Source organism: Marmota marmota, unplaced genomic scaffold (genome assembly GCF_001458135.2).
Source record: "Marmota marmota marmota unplaced genomic scaffold, marMar, whole genome shotgun sequence".
Taxonomy (NCBI): domain Eukaryota; kingdom Metazoa; phylum Chordata; class Mammalia; order Rodentia; family Sciuridae; genus Marmota; species Marmota marmota.
The window spans coordinates 4,471,796-4,494,484 of record NW_025999924.1 but is presented as its reverse complement, the minus strand read 5'-3'; the positions used below and the strand labels follow the sequence as shown (position 1 = coordinate 4,494,484).

Here is a 22,689-nt window from a genome sequence, read left to right as displayed (position 1 = left end):
TATATATATATATATATATATATATATATAGGACTGTTCTTCCAATGTCAGATTGGCATTTCAACCACTAAATCCTCTTCTTTCAAACCACCTTATACAAAGTGTATGGTTGAAGAAGTTCCAGTATAATTTAAAAGGCAATATTCCCATTATTTTTTCTAGCTGAACTGTTTAATTAATCTGTAATCTATCTAATTCAGCATTTCCTATTTTTGTGTAGCAGGGAGTCAGGCTGTGAGAGATGGCATTAAGTAAAGATTCTATGTGGGAAACATACTACTCAGTCTAGCAGGGTAGCAAGCAGAGAGGTTTAGCACAAAGGTGCTGGAGGCAAACTGCTGGCATAGGAGTGTAACTATTTTACCTCACTTCAGTTTGCTTCCATTTTCCTCCAAAATGGGACTAATAGAGGTGTTTCTCCCATAGGGCTGTTATCAGGATTTCATGAGCAATCCGCTGAAGGTTTAGTCTTGGTAGAACACTTGTTAAGTGTTAAAAAAAACTTACTGATTACTGTTATTCCAGCAAAATGAACTAGTTCTCTTACTTGGCTTGGCTTGGCTTGCTTCCTATAGGACTGCTGAGGGTCTTTCATGTTCTGATGAGCCCATGAATATCCACAGAAGCCATATTTCACAAGTCTACTCTGTAGGAGACCACAAGCATGTCCTAAAGTAGTGTGCCTCAGAATATAGTTTGCAAACTTCTCTTGTAATAAATTTAAAGGGATTGTATAGTTCAGGGATATTCCTGAACTAAAACTAAGACAGTAATTTGACAGGCATGAGTTTTGGGCATTGGAATATCATATTTGAAATGAGGATTGTTCTAGAAATCATATAAAGAAATAAAAAAAACTAAGACTTATGTTGTATTACATTTAAAATCTTTTTAAAAAATGAAATACAAATGAAACAATGTCAATTGAGAATTGCAAATATTGCTCAAAAACAGGAGGCTTTATGTATCCTTTCCTGATTACTTGAAAAATTATTGCCTGTTAAAGATGAAGGACCAGACTTCCTTATTCAAAAATGTGTGCTGTTTATCTTAATTTTGGCATACCTGATAAGAACTTCCTCTAGAGCCAGGAAACTTTGCAAGTATTAAATATTCTGAAAGGAGGAGGTGAAGGAGGAAGTAACTGACCCAAGAGAAAAAGAGGAACAGGTTCTAAACCAGAAGCACGTTTGAAGCTCAGCCAGAACAAGGGAGAGCCTAGCACACCAATCCTGAGGTAAGAAAGAACCTGTCTAAGGTGTTTGGATAGTGAAAAATGATGAGAAACAGGTTCACTTTAAACCGAGCAATGACTTTTTTTTTATTTTATCCAATACTGTTTTTAGAAAAAAAAAAAAAATGCTTCAGGTGGCCATAGGGGGAAACAAGATTACCTGCTGGGAGTGATGCTGATGTTTCTTTACATGCATATATGCTCATAGATCTGTGCCTAGAGTGTTTTTTCTGTGTTTGCCTTGCTTCCCAATAGAGGGGCAGTATCTGGCTCATTAAATTCCAGTTTATCAACAATTTGTGACTTTTAAGACAAATGGATAATTATTAGGTAATCTGTTGAAACTGCTTTCCAAAATGAAAAGTCTTCTTTGAGCAGGATAAAATTAAAGGGATGTGGATGTTGTTATATTTGAAAGGCTCTTGTTTGAAACATGTTTATCATTATAGGTCTGGGTTTATGTCTCACTGAGTTTTTCCCTATGAAGTTATTTTGAAGAAAGGGAAAACCTCCCCGCCCCCTGTAAAAAATCTCCTTGCCTTTATCTCAATGAACACCTTGATATTACTGTACTGGAATGTCTGCTCTGCATAGAACAGCACAGATGATAAAAATAAATAAAATAAAAAATAAATAAAATAAAAATAAATCTCCTCTTTGAGATCGAAAGGTCAATTTATTACCTTATCTTTGGCTGCCAGCAGGACATTAGTTTTCTATCCCAACCCCTGACTCTATTTCTGTGGTAGGCCTGTACCTCTTTAAACGCTTGTTAATTCTGATCAATATTTGAAATTTGTTTTGTAAATTTATGTTAAATAGTCTGGCAAATAATTGTTTAAATAAATAATCATTTAAACCACAGAATATCTTAAGATAAGTTCTCATCAGTTTTGCAAAGGAAAAGGGATCCTAATGGTAAAAGACATTTCACAAACTTTTACCCTGAACACAAACCTCGTTTCTGGCATCATAATGGAGGAATCCTTACATGGTGATCATGTATTCTTAATCCCAGTGTACTCCCCAGAATTTCAAGGATATCAAAAGGTATCCAGGGGTGGGGTTATGGCTCAGTGATAGAGCACTTGCATGAGGCACTGGGTTCAATCCCCAGCAGCACATAAAATAAAATATAATAAAGGTATTGTGTCCATGAACAACTATTTTTTAAAAATAAAGGTATCTAGACCTGGGGTTTTGATGCAGTATTTTATTAAATAAATTTTATATATTAATTATGTGTCATATTCAATTTGGTTATAGGAAATATCATATGGAAGGTTTGCACATTGGTACATTCTAATCTGGAAATCAGAGCTAATCAAGAGCTAATCAAGCTATACAAAAACAATGATCAATGCAATTGATAACCATTTACATATATTTGCTAAGTGTAATATTTGGAAGAAAATTTTATTTGACTCCTGATTCAGTCACTACTTAGTTGTTAATGAAATTGCTTAACATTTTTAATCATTTGTTTTATGATATGTAAAATGAGGATAACAATAGTAACCACTTCAAATGGCAGTTGTAGAATTAAGTGATATAGTCTATATAAAATTATTTACAGGCTGATTCAAAATATGCTACTAATTAAATATGAGTGATGAGGAGATTCAATAAATTATGATAAATACCCCAACAAGGACTGTTAGAAATATTATGTGCAACTATTTCTACGTCTAGTCTGAAAATATATAGTAATAATATTTTCTTGATAAAATCATAATAGAATATTCAGCCTAGCTGAATGCTTCCTGTTTCTCTTCTTTGATATTTTAAAGCATCAGCAGAAAAAATTCTATATTTATCTTACTTGAATGAAAGTAACTCATTGAAAGGTGTAAGAAAATTGATGATAAAATGGTTTGCAAAAGCTGGGTTCAGTGTCATAGGCCTGTAAGCCTAAAGGCTGAGGCAGGAGGATCACAAGTTTGAGGTCAGCCTCGGAAATTTAGCAAGACCCTATTTCAAAATAAAATAAATAAATACATTTTAAAAGGGCTAGGACATAGCTCAATTGTAGCGTACTTGTTTAACATGTATAAGTTCCTAAGTTTGATTCCCCATACTACAAAATAAAAGGTTTTACTTCAAAGATCTCTTTTCATATTTAAGTATAAACTATATACCTTTTAGAAGACATATCTTGAGTCTTAAGCAATTAACCAACTAGATCCTGAATTTTCTAATCATTTTTCATATTTAATTCTTCATTCATTAAATAGATTGAGCCAGATATGGTGGAGCACACCTGTAATCCCAGCAATTTGGGAGGCTGAGGCAGGAGGATAGCAAGTTCAAGACCAGGCTCTGCAACATAGCAAGAACCTGAGCAATTTAATGAGACCCTGTCTCAAAATAAAAAAGGGCTAAGGATGTGGCTCTATGGTTAAGCACACCCTGGATCCAATCCCCAGTACTCAAAATAAAAATAAATAAAATAAATAATAAAATAAAAAGGGCTGGGTACTTAGCACAGTGGTAAAGCACCCCTGGGTTCAATTCACAGTTCCATAAAAAATTAAAATAAATAAATAAATAGATTGAATGCTGTGTGTGTGTGTGTGTGTGCGCGCACGCTTTGTGTTATGTGTCTTATTAGCTATTGTATAAGTATAAAAAAATCAATAAAAGATTAAAAATAATTTTAAACATCATTAATAATAAATTTACTGAATGAAAGAGAAAAAAAAATGAGCTGATCCCTACTCACCCTTAATGAAGTAGAAAGACACATAATTGTCTGTCATTTAGGTTATCTTGTTTCAACAGATTATTGACTCCTTAATGTGGGATCTCAGTGGAAAGACTGAATCAGGAAAGACAACCCCTGCCCACTTGAAAGAGGGATGAGCAGGCTTCGTAGAGAAGGTAGAGGTGATGGGAACGATCACACACATCCTCTTGTCCCGTTATCCTACCGCAGGTGAAACGTTGTCTTTCACTTGAAAGTCATTATCTTGATCATTAAAAATCATGTTGAAGTCTGGGTGGTTAAGCCACTCAGATTTGGGCAAGGATGGGTTCTTCAAACCTTCTCTCCCTCAACGACAGCTACTGGTATAGTGTATATTGCAACCAGGAACACACTACATGCTGGTCGTAATGTATTGGTAGATGTGATAGAGTTTTGATTATGCTACATGCTAACTATGCAATTAATGCATTTTTTAAAATTTACAACAGGTTTCTGGATGGCAGATAATATAACCTTTGTTTACTTGAGTTTTCTACTGTGCTGTTATCTTCCACTCACTTCTGCTTCATTTTGTGATCCACTGATAGAAAAGAAAGTGGAGTGGATTAAAATCCCCCCTGATACAGTCCAATTGTATATTAATGACTGTAATGTGAACAGCATCCAATACACAGAAAGCCATCTTTCAAAACTAAGTCTACTCAATATCACCTCTAGGTGCATCAGGACTCTGCCAGATAATGTTCTCTCGGATCTGGAAAAAAAATGCCGAAGAAAGCTTCCAATCTCATTTTTGAACAGTACTAGTCTATACAGAATTACATCTGTCTGTACCTGTGAGTTTATTACTGACAACCCCAAGCCCCTGAACAACACTGTTTGTGCAGAAATGTTGAAAAGCTGTGGAAACACATCGGTGGCCATTTCTGTAGGCATTTCCCTTTTAGTACTCTTGGTGGTCTGTGGGATTGGGTGTGTTTGGCACTGGAAACACCGAAACAACACCAGATTTACCTTACCGAGGTTTTTGCAAAGGAGAAACAGCAGGAAAAAAGACTTAGCAAAAACGTTCTGCTTGAGTCCTCACATTGTTGGCTCTAGGCCTAAAATCTCAGCTGAAACCCAAAGCCACAGACCCTCTGTCAGGGGAACTAGGATGCAGGCCAATTATGAAAATGTGGAAATGGGGCCTCCCAAAGCTAACAAAGAAACTGACAAGGGACTCTACGAAAACACTCAGCAGATCAATTTCAGAGAGCACATGTATGGAAGTGAGACATCCTGTGACTACTATAACTTCCAGAAACCTGTTGCCTCTGAAGCTCAAGATGAGGATATCTACATTCTTCCTGACTCCTATTAGCTTTTCAAAACTACTGAGTTTCATTGTTGGAGGATAAAGTATGCACGGGGACTTTGATGGTGCTGATGCACTTATTGACCAAGTTCTTTTCATGAAATTCAGTGTCCACCCCATGGATCCTGTCTATGTGCATGATTGTAGGTTCACTCTAAATAACCTCTCTTCCCTCTTCTCCTGGGATTAAATCTCTACCATGTATATTGATTTTTCCTTCTAAATATTATCTGTTGTGTCTTTGCTTTGTTTCTACTTCCACTATCTTTTTCTGATTTAGGATTATTTTCACGGTCTCCTCCTGGGTCTTCCTGTCTCTACCCACTCAATCAATTGCACATGATGCTGCCAGATTTATCTACAGAAAATATTCCCACTGGCCGCATTATACCTTCGCTGAAAACCTCTTAATGCTGCTCTTTAAAAAAGACATAATGCTCATAATTCTAACTCCTGCATTCATAATTTTTTATGAAAAGTTTGTTCCCACTTACTTTTCCAACAACATCTCCTACTAACCCTAATTTTTCTGCATCCATCAGAATTATCTCAAAATCTGGCAAACTTATCTCCTCCATGGCTCTCTCTAGCCTGCCTCAGATTAGAACTTCTTCCACAAGTCTTCTGAGTAATCCCAAAGCTACATTTACCTTTTTATTTTCTAACATCCTATAGGTTTTGCTTCCTGCTCTGTTCTTTTGGTATTAAAACATGAATATGAATGGTGAATGTGGTATTTTAGTACTTAAAGTCATATGAGAATATCTCAAATTCCCACTCAATAGAAGGGAACTGCTTCATGTTCATATTTTAGTCCCATGATCATTATATGAGGCCCTAATTATTTGTCCACTTGACAAGAATTGAATTGTACATTTTGCCAAGTAGTTTTGAAAAGAACCTAATAAATCTATTCATTATTCATCTATCGAAGGAATATTAATTGAGTATCTTCTGTCTCCCTTTTATTGTACTATGCACATGAGGATGGAGATGAGAGGTTGTTACAATGGTAAAAAGATGTGAATCTTGCACACTACTGTCTAGTAGGAAATAAAAAACAATGAACAAATGACTACATTCATTATGATGCTATTATATCTTGTTTGTAAGTCTAAGCTTTCATATGCTGCCCTGAATTGCTTGACCTGGGACTCTGCAAACTACATTTATCTTTTGCCAGATGTATCCATATTAGGCTCTGCTGATGGGAGGAGTGTGACAAGAAAGACTGGAAGCAATAGGAAGCAAGAGGAACTTGAACTTCTGGTCCCCCTTGTCATTATACCAGTTGCTGTTACACCAGCATCACCAGTTGCTTACAGTTTCTAGTTTCTTCTAATATTTTAGAACCAGCTTCAATGCACCCTGCTGGAGGTATAGCACCAGCTGGTCAGCAGCCTGCCTTAGAGTCAGAGAACTAGCTCTCAGGCCTCCTGCAGGCTCCAGAGGTACCAGCAGGAGACAAGTGACATCTCAGTCTATTCTGAAAATGCCCAGTCCTGAGGGTGGTAATAACTTCTTTCTGCAGTTGCTAACTCTGCGGTACCTCAGTGTCCCCTTTTTGTTTATTTCACAAGTCCAGTACCTGTTTTGCAAAATCTCTCTGAATTCTGTTAGAAAAAACTGGTAAGTTTTCTCTTTCTCCAAGTAAACCCTGAATGATAGTAGGTGCTTTGAATGAAAGAGGCATCCTATTATAGAGAGCAATGGAGTAGAATAGAGAAAAGGATTTAAATCTTAATCAGGTGGTCAAAGGAAGCCTGTTAGGAAACACTTAAGGTGAGACTTAAGGGTGAAAAGAAGCTATCCATCTCCACAGAGGTAAGTACATGAGCAACATGTAGTAAAAAGAGCTTGGGGCGTGGAAAAATCTCTGGTGCTCTAGGACTTATGGAAAGCCATTGTGACTGCAGCTCTCTGGGGGAGGGTTGGAGCGGCACCTGATGGGTTAAAGGAATGAACAGCTTACCACGTGACTTTCTGTAAGTCTTGGCACACAGCGGGTGTAGATTTTGTCATAGGTGTCTTGATTTGGGGTTCAACTCTATAATAGGGGCAACTGGAGTACTAATGGGCTTTAAGCATAGCAATGGCATGAAAGCATTTGAATTTTTGAAGAGCTACTGGGCTGAGGAAGAACTGCAAAGGCAAAGTGAATGTGGGTGGGATTGTTAAGGAGCTTTTAGATTTCGCTTAGAAAGGAGCATCTAGCTGCAGGGCAAATGAAGACATTGACAGTATTGCCTGCCCCCTTCTTCAGAGGAACCTCTGATCCCTAAGAATAATGGTTGATACTATGAAATATATGAGTTACTGACACTTATCCATCATAGTTAATTATCCAAAATGTCTAATGACAAAATTTCAACAAACAGATTTAATTGAATTTTATTTACCATTAATTAATCTGGCAATATCCCATCTAAAGATTTAGACAAGCACTCACCTGGCATGGCATAGCTGTCCATTTTCATGAAGTAATTTGAGCAGGAATGAGGAAGAACCACGATAGGAAAAGGTTTGGTTCACACCAGGATTCTTCAGGTTTCTTTCCATGGAAGGGTTAATGCAGAGGGGACTTTCACCTCATGCTGCCCAACAACTGCCTCTTTGGGGCTTTGGTTATCATGCGTCTCCAGATGTCTCAGAAGCCCAGATGAACATCTTAGTTTCAGCTCTGTGATGTGGAACTTTAGCATGGAACTTTACCAGTTTTATGTTTTCAAACTGGTAAAGTTTTAAAGAAAACTGTACCAGTTTTCTGGGGCCTAGGGCAGGAGCCATGTCCAAATCTATGACCTCCCATAATTTTATTTGACAATGGGATGAGTGGTTTATCTTTGAGTATTCTCTTTGACCAGAAGAGATGATAAAAATCTGTGTAAAAGAAGTACTTGCTCAATGATCCTTTGCCTAGTTTTTAACCTTGACTTGCTTTAAAAATTAATTGTAAGTTCTTTATCAAATGAAAACCTCTCCACTAGCAGTCCTCGAAGTAGGGGCAGGACAAGGGAAAAAGAGGAAATTGTCATTAAGTGTTCAGATGCCTTCCTTCATTCCTCCTCCTCTTTCCTATTCCCTCTTTCTCTCTCATGTCTCCTCCCACCAGTTCTCCTCTTCCTCCCATCTATCTTCCTCTGCCTCTTTCACTCCTTTTCAACTCTCTGTCACCTATTAGCGTCCTTAATTACATTTCTCCACCTTAAAATCTTGAAAGTTGAATTTTTCCATTACAGATAAAGTTTATTAAAGACTGTCTATATCTCCTGAGGACAGCAGTTTGTAGTTGTCTCATAATGTTCGTAAAAGTAGCCAGATGTGCCACAATTAAAAAAGGAAGTATGCTGGGGTTGGGAAAGGAAACAGCAGCATCAAATCTACCCAGTGTGATTTTGCTATGTGCTCACAGAAATGTAGGTGTGCTCACATCCTGTGACTTACGGCTAGTATCTGTTAGAGTCTGTGGCCAATGTCCCATGACAGTAAGTACATGGCTTCTTGACCTTACTTTCAGCCTGCCCTTGAAATTTTACTGCAGTCTGCCTTCGGCCTCACTTCCCAGATGATTATTGATCTGTACAGCAAATGGAACTGTGCTTATTCCACAGAAAGCTTTGTTTTCAAACGTCCCAGTTACTGCTCAAGCCAGGTAGAATGAGCGCAGGGATGAAGAGCACTCAGGCAGTGGGAAGGTTGAGACATTGGGCTCCTTGGAAGAGACATAAAAGAAAGAAATCTAAAAGGAGAATATGATGCCTGCACACAGATTATTGTGGACTGTGTTATGTTTGTGTCTCTTTGAAATAGTTATGCTAATACCGTAGGTCCAATATCACCGTACTTGGTGAGGGATACTTAGGTTTAAATGAGATCATGAGAATGGGCTCCTCCGGATGGAATTAGTGTTCTTATAAGAAGAGAACATTTTAGATGTGCTCTCTCTCTCCCCCCCTTCACCATGTGAAGATATGAGTGCGAGTCAGCAAGCCAGGAAGAGGGCTTAGAACCAAGTCTACCAACACCTTGATCTTGAAATTCTTAGCTTACCAAACTGTGAGAAATAAATGCTTGCTTTAACCATCTGTTCTATAGGATTTTGTTATAGCAGAATGAAAAGTTACATCTATTTATTTATTTTTTGGTACCAGGGATTGAATCTGGTGGTGCTTAACCACTGAGCCAGATCCCCAGCCCTTTTTTATATTTTACTTAGAGACAGGGTCTTGCTGAGTTGTTTAGGGCCTTGCCAATTTGCTGAGGCTGGCTTTGAACTCATGATCTTCCTCCCTCAGTCTTCTGAGCCACTGGGATTACAGAGGTAGGCCACCACGCCCAGCCAAGCAGTTACTTTTAAAACTGTTATTCTAAGACATAATTATTTGGGTTAAATTTGAGTGGTGATGGTCCCCAGTAGCTAAGTGCTAACCTTATGTGATCGCCTTGTGGCACGTACTTATTTTCCCTCTTCTCTTAAGGTCATTTGAAGCATCCTTTTCTCTTGCACACCATCAGTGCAGTGGTTCCATATGATCTAGCCTCAGTTCCCAGCAGTTTTTCCTAGGTACTCTGGACATTTTTACATAAACGTTCCTGCTTCAATGTCCTCTTGAATCACATGATATAGATAGCTCAGCACCTACTGCTTTATTCTATGTGGTGTCCTTCAGTCATTTGAAATTCAACATGAGCCAGACTAGTGAATTGAGATCTCACTCAGAAATAGATGTGGAAATAGATAGAATATAAGACTCGGAGATAAAGGGAAGTTTCCATTGCATAGGTTACTTGCTAATAATTTAAAAATCTGATAGCTTCAAAATATCATGGCATCAGAATACTATGTACAAAGAGGCTGTGTTTTCAATATCAGTGCCTGGTTCAAACAAATAAGATTTATCCTTGAGGTCCCCAGTCCCTGATTCCATGTAGTTCTACATTTGGAAAATTGTGTATCTCCTGCTCGGGCCTTCCTTTGAGTGATGATCTCTGAAACACAAGACTGTATATGTAGTAGCAAAAAGCTAAGGGCCTGTTAGGTGACTGGCTAGAGGACTTGACTGAAAACTACAGATGCAGAGCAGCAGATTAGTAGTCCCCTTATTTTACCTTATTTACACTTTTGTTTACTGCTTATTGTAAAATCTTGGAACAGCTGTATTGATTTGGACTTAAAAACTGATTTTTAACAGAATAAATTGTGTGGAAAAGAGCCAGACCAGGGATTATAGAATTTGTCCACTTTGAGTGAATGGATATTCACTTATATTCCTCTGAAAGATAGGAAGATATATCTTGAATGAAATATAACCTGAATGAAAAGCATTTTCTGGTACTCCTGAAAAGGGATAGACAGGAGGTTACAGAACATCAAGATCAGGAATATAACAAGTGGCTTTAATGACCAAATAGGATAAAGTGATTTTAGCATGCAACAAATATTTATCAAATGCCTATAACATATCGAGTACTGGGAGGGCTCAGGGAATTCAATAGTGGAGAAGGTCAGAGAAATAGACCCTGTATCAGTAGTCAGAGAGATCATCTACAGAGGAGTTCTGATACTTACAGATATAGTCTAATATTTACAGAAACTACTAAAATGTATTCCTGATAATAGTATGATAGAAACACAGTATAAAGGAAGATCAAAGCTAGAGATGTGGTTAGGAAAGCTTTCCTGCAGAACATGCCACATAAACTGAGACCTGAATATCAATTAGGAGACAGCCAAGCAGATGTCAAGGGAGTAGTATTCCAAAAACAGGTTAACATTCGAGCACCCAGAGTATAGCTAGAGTTTGAGATGAATCTAGATTCTCCACTTCTCAAAGCAGGTGGGGTCTGCATCAGCTTCAGGCCTCTGTAGCCAAGAGAGCCTGTTGTAATGTTAGCAGCTAATCAAGGTAGGGGATGCCTGCTGGCACTGGCTTTAAGGGTTGCAGCTGGCAAAGCCCAATTCTTCTCCACTACCGTGAATGGTGTGTTGTAGCTCTTAATGGCAGGCTATGGCCTCCAGTGTTGCAGCAGACCTCAGAAGCTCACAACCAACTTCTTTCCAGGTTCTTGTCTCATGAATTTGAAGAATGCATTTTACAGATGAGAAAGAGTGAATGCAAAAGAGTAGTATTTATTCATGTGGGAAGAAAAAAAGAGAAAGCACTCTCACAGGCCTAGAGGGGATCAGATAGGGGCTGCTGCTGGAGTGTGCTAGTCTTAAGTAGCACATTCTTCAGCTAATCAGAGTTTGAAAAAGGACTAATGCCATTGGTTAACCCTTAAGTCTGAACTTCTATCTGGGTTTCTCCCCACTTATGTTTTATTGCCACTCACCGGCAATTGCAGCTTCCTGGGAGGTTGAGTTCAGGGGATAGTGGGTGCTGGGACATTCAGAGCTGTGGTGCTGTGTGGAGTGGGCATCCTCACTGGCCTGGGCCACTGTGGGGTGACAGGTTGGTATGCCCTGGTTTACCTCAGCCCTGACCTGTAGTGCCTTAGACCTGGGCTGGCAAAGTGAGCTCCTCACAGCCTGAGCTCACGCTTGCCACCTGCACTCAAGCCCCTTGGGCTACCACTGTGCTGATCCACCACTGCTTCTCTGTGGGGACATGTGGGGTGGTTGCACAGTTTAGTGTTTGGGAGCCATGTCGATAGGGTGAGTTTCACAAACATGAAGGAAGAAAAACACTGCTTAAGTATAGCATGTTAAAGGAGAAGAAAAAGAAAACAGTACCTACCAGGGAAGGTCAGCTGATATGGGGTTTTACATGAGTTTACAGAGTTTAGACTTTATCCTAAAAAAAAAAAAAAAAATCCAGTACCTGTAATATCAGACTATGGTCTCAGAGGCTGAAATAAGACTGGTATTTTCTAAAAACTACAGGCATTCATTGCAAGCAAAAGTTTTTGCAATGGGCAATAAAATAAGAGAAGCAAGACTCTGACACCAAGGATATAGGACTCGATTCCAAAAAAGCACATGTCTATGAGTTGTAAGATTTACAGTGCTCTCCAGCATTGTGTTAAAGCCTCCACAGCTTTTAATATAAATTCAGCTTGTTTTGAATTCTGAGACTCTTCCAATAGAGATGAGAATTAAGCAGATGAGAGTGGCTCAAACAAAAGGAAGCACAGAAGATGGTACACTGCCAAATGCAATCATGGATGATGAAGGTGTGACTGCAGTTACTGACCTGTGCCGTTGCCATGGAAACTAACGCTCTGTGGCCTGGCATAGTTTCCCTTTTAAAGGACAGATTGGCTTTAGTGGAGAGTTAAGACTACAAATTATAGAAGTTGGATCATCAATTGCCACTTGTAGTCTAAATTCTTCTTAGGGAAACAATGGCAATCCGAGGTGAACTCCCCAGAAGTCCTGAGGCTGTCAAAAGCACAAGATTGAAGCTCAGTGGAGGGCAACAGAGGTTACCTATTGCCTCAGGCTCATTTTCTCAACTCTTCTCTATACTAATTGTGATAGCCAAAATTTAGGAGGAGAAATGCATGTAAACAGGTTTTATCTATTAGCATTTTTTAAAAAATTATATTAGGGATATGAAACTCACCAAATAAATAAAATGTTTGGCTTTTCTCCCTAGGCATTTCAGAGAAGACTGAGGTCCACATTAGCAGCCTCATATTGGAGTACTTCTGAGCACCAAGTATCATAAAGAGGCTATATGTGAATTATCATTCTTCATTCACGAACGACCCTGTCTCAAAGATATTGTTATTATCTCTCCACTTTACAAATGGAGATCAAGGTTTAGGGAAATTAAAATTTTCAAAAGCAAGTATTTCTTTCCAGTTGTTACAGCACAATTTGCCTAGGAACCAACCTAGGTTCCCTTCAACAGACGAATGAATTTTAAAAATGTAGTAAATATACACAATGGAGTATGACTCATCCACAAAGAAGAATGAAATTATAATGCTTGACAGTAAGGGATGTAACTGGGGACTACCATGCTCAGAGAAATAAGCCAGACTCAGAAAGTCAAAGGTGGAATGTTTTCTCTGATGTGCAGAAGCTAGTTCAAAATAAGGTGGAAAAGAGAAAAGAAAGGGGGAAAGAATTCTGTCAAAATAGAAGAAAGATCAGTGGAGTAGGGAAGGGGATTGAGAGAGAAGGAAGAAGGATGGGATAAGGGGAAAACCGTGGAAATAATCTGATCTACCTTTCCTATATACATATATGAATATACCAGAGTAAATCACACCATCATATGCATCTATAAGACACTAATTTAAACATAAAACTATACGTAACAGAAAGATTAGAAGAGTAGAGCAAAGGGAACAGGAGGAAAGAGGAGGGGAGGGAAAGGGGGAAGTCCTAGGGACTGAATGAGAGCAAATTATATTCTATGCTTTTATAATTATGTCAAAATGAATCCTAACGTTATATATAAACCCCCACCACAAAATAAAAAGGCAATATTTGAACTGGTCGCCCAAATGGGAATAACTTGCTCAGACATTTTATTAGAACATTTCTAGCAGATGATAATAAGTTCTGTCTTAGCATTATTGAATTTCAGATCCAGAAAATAACTTGGAAATCATCTAGATGGCCTTCCTTATTTTAACATTTTAACAGCATCAGAAAATTTATGTGGTTTCCCTGATGTCTGTTGGGAAATTAAGGACTAATCAGGACCGGATCTAGGGCTACCAGCTTCCAGGTGATTTTCAACTTGCTGCCTTTATATTGAATTTGTAAATAGAGGGTTTTGTTGTTTTGTTTTGTTTATTTTTGTTTTTGTTTTCCTTTCTGATCCAGGTCTTTTTTTTTTTTTCCTGCCTTGCTTTTCTGAATGCCATTTTAAAATTTGGGCATTTTCCTCTCTTTGTTTCTAGAAACGAATCTGGGTTTTCCAAATGAAAACAAAGATGGTCCTAAAGAGCAGAATAAACAGATTTCTTAATGCTTGTGGCTCTTGTGTGGCTAGCGCTCAGTAATGAAGGCAATCCATCAGGAGTGGAGTGGTGGACAATACTTCCTCTTCTGGTCATTATTTCCTAAAACATACTCTTTTGTCATCTTGTCTCATCTGGCAGAATTTGTCTAGACTATATACACTTTTAACTCAATTATCTGAAAAACAGCTAACAATAGAGGAGCATTCTGTGTGGGAGGGGAGAGGTGGGGGAGGGGATATGTTTGTAACAAGAGCATTGCAATAAGAAAGCTGAGGAGTATATCTGAAAGAAGGGCTAGTGACAAAGCAATTACACTGTGGGCGCATGGAGAGAGCCTAGACCAGGTTTCTGGTCTTTTCTGTTCCAGAAGAAGATTCAGGAGAATACTGCAAAGCATCCAGGCAAAGAAAACCTATCTCATTTCAAATCAGATAAGAAACACACACACACACACACACACACACACATATATCTCCTAGCAATAATTAATTTTTAGTTTGTTAGAGTATTAGAGTTGATAAAAGCTTAGAGTGAGTGTTTGGGAGAGGACTGGAGAAGTACATGGCAGAGAAAACTTAGAAAAAAGAGGAATGAAGAAATGCACAATGGAGAAGGCTTTGATAGAGTCACATATCCTCCTAGGTATGATCGAGAGAGGAAGTTCTGTCAAAAGCGGAAAACTCAGACATCTACAGGGTAAGGCAGGGGGCACAGCTGTGAATTAGTCCTGCTGGAGGGCAGTGGAGTGAGTCTTATATGGTGAGCAGGAGAAACAGCTGCTCCAGTTGTGTTCTTTTCAGACATTAGGGCCAAACGATAAGGAAACAAATGTGCCCCTGAACTCTGCACCAGGACGTTGGTGCTTGGTGCTTGGATTTCTAATGCCTTATGCAGGCTTGCAGAATGGGCAGATATGGCTTCAATTTTGCTTTTTACTAAAAGTAATGTCTTATGAGTAAAACATATGTATTCTTAAATGTATTCAAAAATATATATGTTCAGATATCGAATACTAAAGGAAACCAGAGGGGAAGTGGAACTTGGTTCACTTAAGAAGATTTTCATTTCCTCTTTTACTTGGCTGCATTACTTAATATACCAATACCATTTTCTCCCACATGTGTTGAAAAAGAAATGGTAAAGCTTATCAGAATGTATCTTCTTGGCTGCACTTGGTGGAGAAAACGAAAAACTGTAATGAAGATCATATGTTTTCAACATGTAGACTGAGATCTTAATTTTCGAAGTCCAGATTAAATTCTAGGTCATTTTGGAAGCTTTCTTCAATATTAGAAATCCAAAATAGTTTATCTATTTTTGGATTTCTTTCATTTATCTATTTTTTTTCCTTTTCTAGCCATCCAATCAACCAGTTAATATTTATTGAGGGCCTGTCAGCTACTATGCACTGTGATAGCGACTGAGGACCCAATAATAAATATAAACATACAAAAACTATTCCTACACTCTAGATAAAATACAAAAAAAAAAATCACAAGTAAGTGTTTAGTTAGAAACACAAATAAATGCTATGAAGAAAAGAAACATGGTAGGATGAAAGCTTATAATATAAAAACTTTAATTTGACTCATTGGAGCATTTAGGGCAATCTACTTAAACTGTATTTCTAATGTATTAATTATTTAAGCAGAATTCACCTAGGAAGAAAACAAGAATTAGTGGCTGTCTTGTCATGAAAGAGACCCATTATTATAGAACATAATCATTTGTGTTAGGTTTTTGTTTAAAAGAAAGGTCAAGATTTTAAGCTGCTTTGAAAGGTATTTAAACTGCTTTCTAAACATAAGTGGAAACAAAAATATTATTTTGAGAAAATTTCATAAAGATTTGTTTTCCATACAGGTATATCTATCTTAAACATTTCTAGGCAATGCAATAGTATCACAAGTAAATACTTTACCATACAATACACCCATATTTGAAGCACGATTCTAAAGAATATCAGGTATGTGGCGCTTCTGAACCAGAAAATCAACAGATGAGAAGTAAGAATTCTAAAATATAGCTGAAAAATGTATATTCCATTTATAATATGTCAAAATACACTCACTGTCATGTATATCTAAAAAGAACAAATAAAGTTTTAAAAAATTTGAGTTCTTTACATATCCTAGAGATTAATTCTTTATCTGAGGTGCACGTGGTAAAGATTTTCTCCCAATCTGTAGGCTCTCTCTTCAGATTATTGATTGTTTCTTTTGCTGAGAAAAAGCTTTTTAGTTTGAATCCATTCCATTCATTGATTCTTTTTTTTGGTGTTGGTGGGTACTGAGGATTGAACTCAGGGAAACTTGGCTACTGAACCACATCCCCAGCCCTATTTTGTATTTTTATTTAGAGAAAGGATCTCACTGAGTTGCTTAGCACCATCCTTTTTCTGAGGCTGGCTTTGAACTAGAGATCCTCCTGTCTCAACCCCACGCCCTAGCCACTGGGATCACAGGGGTGTGCCACCTCGTCTAGCCATTTATTGATTATTGATTTTACTTCTTGCACTTTAGGGATCTTGTTAAGGAAGTCAGATCTTAGGTCAACATGGTTGAGACAATGGCCTTAGGCAACTCCATTTTAGAAACTCCAGTTTGAAAACTGCAGTCTCACCAGGCACACCCACAGAGCCCTCCAATATGACCTCAAACAAGTTACTTGCCCTCACTCTGATATACAGAGTGAAGACCCTGGCAGACTGTCTTCACCTGATAAGAGGGAAAGGCAAGAAGCTCAGGGTGGAGACCACCAGATGTTTCTGACCCCAGGGTAAATGATGTTATGGAGAAATCTGGTGGAAGCTGATAAGGATAGAAAGGGAGATCAAAAGCCCCCAAGTTTAGTATAAATAATAGAGCTGATGAACAGGGATTCAGCCAGCCGAAACAAGGATGCACCTGAGCTGAAGAGCCTGATGAAGACCTGACGTCCCATCACTTGTGATCATTCCTGGTCCTCACCACTCTCAAACTCTATGGCCTCATCTGGACCTTGGTGAGAGCTGCAACTTCTCTATACAACACTCTGCTCAATCCATCATCCACTCAATGCCAGGAAAAGCCTGACTTGGTTCCGGGCCTGGTTACCGCGGTCTAAGTGAGTGTGCATCTGCTGGACATAAAGCCTAAGGTTTAAGACCTTTGAACTTAGCATGCAGAGGGAATGATTGTCATTAGCCTGTCACGATTAAGTGTGTTTTACAGTGCTTAGAATTAATCTAGAATTAATTAATCTAGAATTGTTTGCTGTGAATTGATTATGCCTATTGCAATGCCTAGCATTAAGGATTGTTGTTTTCTTGATTAAGACCCTATAGAATGAAATTGTATTGAGTAATTTGAGTGACTAAGGCATTGAAAGGGGCAGAAGCGCGTGGACATTCTTTATTTCTCCCCTCGACTGTGTACGTCACAAATTTTGTCCCCTAGCAACAATGGTGAAGATTTGGGCCTACTTTTTCTTCTAGTAGGTGCAGGGTCTCTCTGTTATAGCACTTCATCCACATTGAGTTTCATGCAGGGTGAGATATAGAGGTTTAAAGTGAATGAGAAAATGTGTGAAAATGTCCCAATCATCATTCAGTAACGGAGATACACATAAAAGATTAATCACCTCTTACACTTGTCTCAATGATATGACCTACTTATGGTTACATTTTATGACTGTGTTCTTCAAAGCCATTTTGCTTTCAAATATTTTATTCAATACAATAAACTATTATATAGCCATTTCTTTTGAAATTTTCTGCAATCATGCACTTATATCTAAAACTCAGAACTTCTGATCAGCATGATTATACTAGTTGAACTTTCCAATAAGAAAAAAACAATTGCTACAATTCTTTCATTTTTAAAACATTTAAAATAGCTACCTATCATATGAAGAATCCCTTAAAAGCATTTCTTGTTCAAATTTCTTTCCAGAAAAATCAGGGGCAAGGATGTTGAGCCAACAGCAAAGTTAAGGAAAGCTGAGCTGGAGATAGAATGAGGTATGTGTCCCTCCAACAGCTCTGAGGGCCTCGGTTGGATTCTATTGCACACACATACATGCATGCACACACTAACACACACACATATGCAACGATCTAGCTAAATCCCTAGTTTCAATATGTGTCAAGGAAAAATTATCTATACATTTTTAGAACCACATTCTTTGTTGTTTCTAAGGGGTCTATTGATTCTAGTTATTAGGTCACTGGCTCATTGTTGGGTCTGATTTTATCAAAATGGTGAGTTCTTATGAAAATTAGCACATATTCTTTCATGTGTTCTAATACCAAGGGTGTTTGCAGTATTCACAGTTCAGTCTATATCTATGCCCCCAAATCATCAGCTTTTTCTTAACTACTACTTTTCATAAGCTGCCTTCCTTTGACCATCATTGAGTACTTCAAGGAAATCTTACGACAGATGCCAAAGAAACAACCTCATATGGGTCAGGATGCAATGATAGGATATGACTTCTTTTCAATTACCAAGACTAGTGATAAGCCCTGGAGTTACCTTCCCATATAATGACTTGCTAGCATGAGTATGTGCACTTGCCTATGGGTAAGGTTGGCAAAAGAGGTTGTTGCTTGAGTCTAAGCCATTTAAGAATATCAAAAGTCCCACTTACTCATCTCTCCTACCTATCACACAGCCTGGTACTCACACCATTACAGAGTTCCCCTTGCTGCTAGGAATCTCTAGAATTTGTCTAAATGTACATATCTTTATATGATATGCTCCCAATACATTATCCACTATTAATGTCTCTAAGAGTTAATGTTTGTGCTAAGTGACAGTGGTTTGGACCAGAGTTACCACACATTTGGGGAAGCACTTATGTGCTTTCTTCCAAGACAAGTGGTAACTTAATGCAGGGATTCTTGGGATCTGGACTGGGTTCAGAGGGAAGGTTCCATGCAGCTGCCTGCAAATTCAGACAGTTTGGATGGAAAGATGTTATTGAGGGAATTAGATAAATATTTTCAGAGTGCTTCTAGATTCCTATTTCTGGGTCCCTGATTGTTCTTTATAATGCCTGGCTTTCACCACCATGTCTGCTTAGTTGACAGCATATTTTCAGCACAGTATTAAGCAGAGGGTATAGAAGGGCATATTTCTGCTCTTGAGCAATCTAGATTCTGCTGATGTTATAATAAGTGCTGTCCTTAGTAGGAGTGCACACTTATAGCTATGAGAGCAAAGGAAGCCTAATTCCTCCTGACAGGGTAAAATATGTCTTGAGAAAGTACTTCAGATTCAGCTAAGTTTGGGAGATGATGTAGGATTTTACTAACTTGAAAGTCTCTACAAACATATATTTTGAATTAAAGTATATGTATTATATTTTATATGTTCCTGGAAATATTAGATATTAGACAAATAGGTTTTGTATGAGAGAAACTCTGAATATGGGCACTATGGCAACATATCAAGTGATCATGAGAAAATAAGAAACATCACACTAAACTGTGTGCAACTATAGTTAGAGGCAGTTTTGATGTCTGGAGAATACTAAAAGTGGGAGAGAGAGCTGTGAAGAGGTGGGAAGCTGGTAAAGTAAACATAAATGCTCATGTTTTCTTAGTATTTTGTAACAAATGTATGTATGAGTATACAAATAGACATTTTAATGGAGGGACTTTAGTTATGTAATTGGTGACAAAGATGTTGCAGAACCCTGAAACAAAGACAAAGTTGATTCAAAAAAGTCTGACACTAGCAATCCATTCGCTCTATACCCCAGTGTGGCTTCAGTGAAATGGAACTGCTTGGAGCCCACGGTTACCACCGCCCTGAGGCTGGCCAGTGGAATGGAGTTGTGTGAGCAGGAACCAGGAAGCAGCACTCATCAGCCACCACATCTGCGCCATCACCACCATCGCTGTGGGAGGTGCCAACGGAGAGCAGAACTAGTGGCTTCTTACTTCACCCCACGTTTTAATCAGACAAAAAGCCAACTGACAAGGGAGTTTGAGAAATATACTTTGCAGGTTCCCATCTCCAGTAGCAGAGAGAAGAATTCAGGAAAATGACTGTGGAGTGGAGAGATAACAGCCAGCACCCAGAGACCACAGGTCCTGTCTTAAGAATCACCTGCCCTTCCCTTCTCTACCCAGGTCTCCATCGGCAAAGAACAACAGGAAGGGCATTCACATACTTGTGCTAATTTTCATTTTGACATACCTACATGTTCGTAGCTACTCATGGGAATGGGAAATGGTTTCATGTACTGGAAATACATGAAAGAAAGTTTGAATAAATAGGAGAGACACAGGTTAAGGAGTAAACAAACCTTTAAGCAAACAAAGTAGAGAAGGCTAATAATAATTATTTTTTAAAAAAATCTTTTCCATTTTCGATCTCTTCTTAACCAACACAAATAAATATAAATTCTTTTGTATTAAAAATTGATGGGTTTTTGTTTGTTTGTTTGTTTGTTTTAGGTACTGGGGATTAAATCCAGGGATTCTGTACCCAAAAGCTACTTCCCCAGTCCTTTCTATTTTTTTTTTTATTTTGAGACAGGGTTTCACAAAGTTGTTGAGGCTGGCCTTGGACTTGCCCATGCTGTCCTCACCTTTATGATCCTCCTGCCTCAGCCTCCCAAGTTGCTGGGATCTAAGTGTGTATCACTGTGTTAAGTTTATGCTCTCTTTTTAATTGTTTTGTGTCATCACATTTGCTTTGCTCCCACCATTAAAAATTTCAATAGAAGTAAGATATATTTCCAACCCAGTGACCTCTGCTAATGAAATGTCATATAGCTAAAATCTAATAATCAACTATTCAGGTTGTTTAAGTATGATCTATTGTATATATTAGAAAATAAGATGCATCTGTTTCAAGGAAAGATTAAATAGCTAAAGATTATAGAACAATGGCAACTGGAAAACCAAGCTCGATAACAAAAAGGAGATATATAGCCCCCCCCCCAAAAAAAAGAAGTCTGAGTTTTCACAAAATAATTTATGAAGGATTGTGTTTTTAACAATAAATAATAGCATTTGTGGCTATTTAAAAATTAAGTTAAGAAAAATGAAGATAGGATAAAAACAGTAAAAATATTTTATGCTTTTGTTTTTTACATTTCCATTTCCTTGTGGTAGCCCTGATTTTTATAAGCATAGCACACTAGAGACACACAGCTATAGAACATTCTTTAGGGTATATTGTGAATGGTAATTGGTATCACTGGTCTGAAAGTTTAGGTTGAAGAATTAGGTGATGAAAGAATTTAGAATACGTCATGGTTTATATGTGATGTGCCCCTAAGAGCTCACATGTAGGAGAGTGCAAGAAGGTTTAGAGGAGAAATTATTAGGGTATGGGAGACTTAACCCAATCAGGAATTAATCACCTGATGGGATTAACTAAGTGGTAATTGAAGGCAGGTGGAGTGTGGATGGAGGAGACAGGGCATTGGGAACATGGCTTTGGAGGGTCTACTTTTTTTTTTTTTGGCAATTGGAGATGTCTCTTTCTACTTTGCCACACTCTTCTGCCATGATGTTCAGCCTCACTTTGAGTCCTGAGAAATGGAGTCAGCTATCTGTGGATTGAAACCTCTGAAACCATGAGCCCTCAAATAAACTTCCTCCTCTACAATTGTTCTCATCAGCTCTCTTAGTTGAAGCAACAAGAAAAAAAGCTGACTAATATAAAGCAACGTTATCCTTAAAATTGATCTGCAACATTATAAAAGTGTACTGTATATGGGGGGCAATTTGTGTGGTGTTGACTCTTTTTTTTTCTTTTTTTTTTTTTAGTACCAGGGATTGAACTCAGGGGCACTCAACCCCTGAGCTACATCCCAAGCACTATTTCGTATTTTATTTAGAGACAGGATATCACTGAGTTACTTAGCCCCTCACTTTTGCTGAGGCTGGCTTTGAACACATGATCCTCCTGCCTCAGCCTCTTGAGCTGCTGTGATTACAGGCTGGTGTTGACTCTTAATACATAAGGCATATTTAAAGAGAAGTAAGAATGTCACTATAATCTCATCTCTAAAGGTGATGTTATAAGCCCAAGAATAGTGTCTTCCTCATGAATTGGTGTGAATATACTGTGTATACAACCAGACATATGAAAAATTGTGCTCTATATGTGTAATAAGAATTGTAATGCATTCTGCTATCATATATAAATAAAAATGTATACATAAATAAATAGAAAAAAACAAAAATGAGAAATTATATCTCATCTATGTATGATATATTAAAGTACATAAATGCATTCTATAGTTATGTATAACTAACTAAAACAAATAAAAAACTAATTAAAAAAAAGAATAGTGTCTTCCATATCTTTTCTCCTGCTCTCTCTTCTCCCTGGAACATTCTTCCCCAAAATATCTGTTTAAACTCTTCCGTAACTTTTTCCAAGGCCAGTGGCCTATTGGTTTGATGACATCATTCACTTAAAATAATAACAATACATAACACAGGAAGAGCCATAAGACAGACAT

The 22,689-nt window shown here is 37.9% G+C and overlaps 1 protein-coding gene across 2 annotated transcripts in view; it reads left to right on the top strand.

Annotated features, from left to right (window-relative positions):
• The window catches only part of Gapt (GRB2 binding adaptor protein, transmembrane), a 10,686-nt gene extending 4,308 nt beyond the window's left edge, over positions 1 to 6,378 (top strand). Inside the window, exons 1-2 of one of the 2 annotated variants that reach the window (XM_015497369.2) lie at positions 939 to 1,237; positions 4,430 to 6,378. In XM_015497369.2, the coding sequence (XP_015352855.1) occupies positions 4,438 to 5,304 (867 nt within the window). In that variant the 5' untranslated portion in view covers positions 939 to 1,237; positions 4,430 to 4,437 and the 3' untranslated portion in view covers positions 5,305 to 6,378. Of the gene's footprint in view, positions 1 to 938; positions 1,238 to 4,429 lie in introns of those variants that run through there. The other variant, XM_048800018.1, reaches the window with a different exon arrangement.
• Positions 6,379 to 22,689: the final 16,311 nt, after the last annotated feature.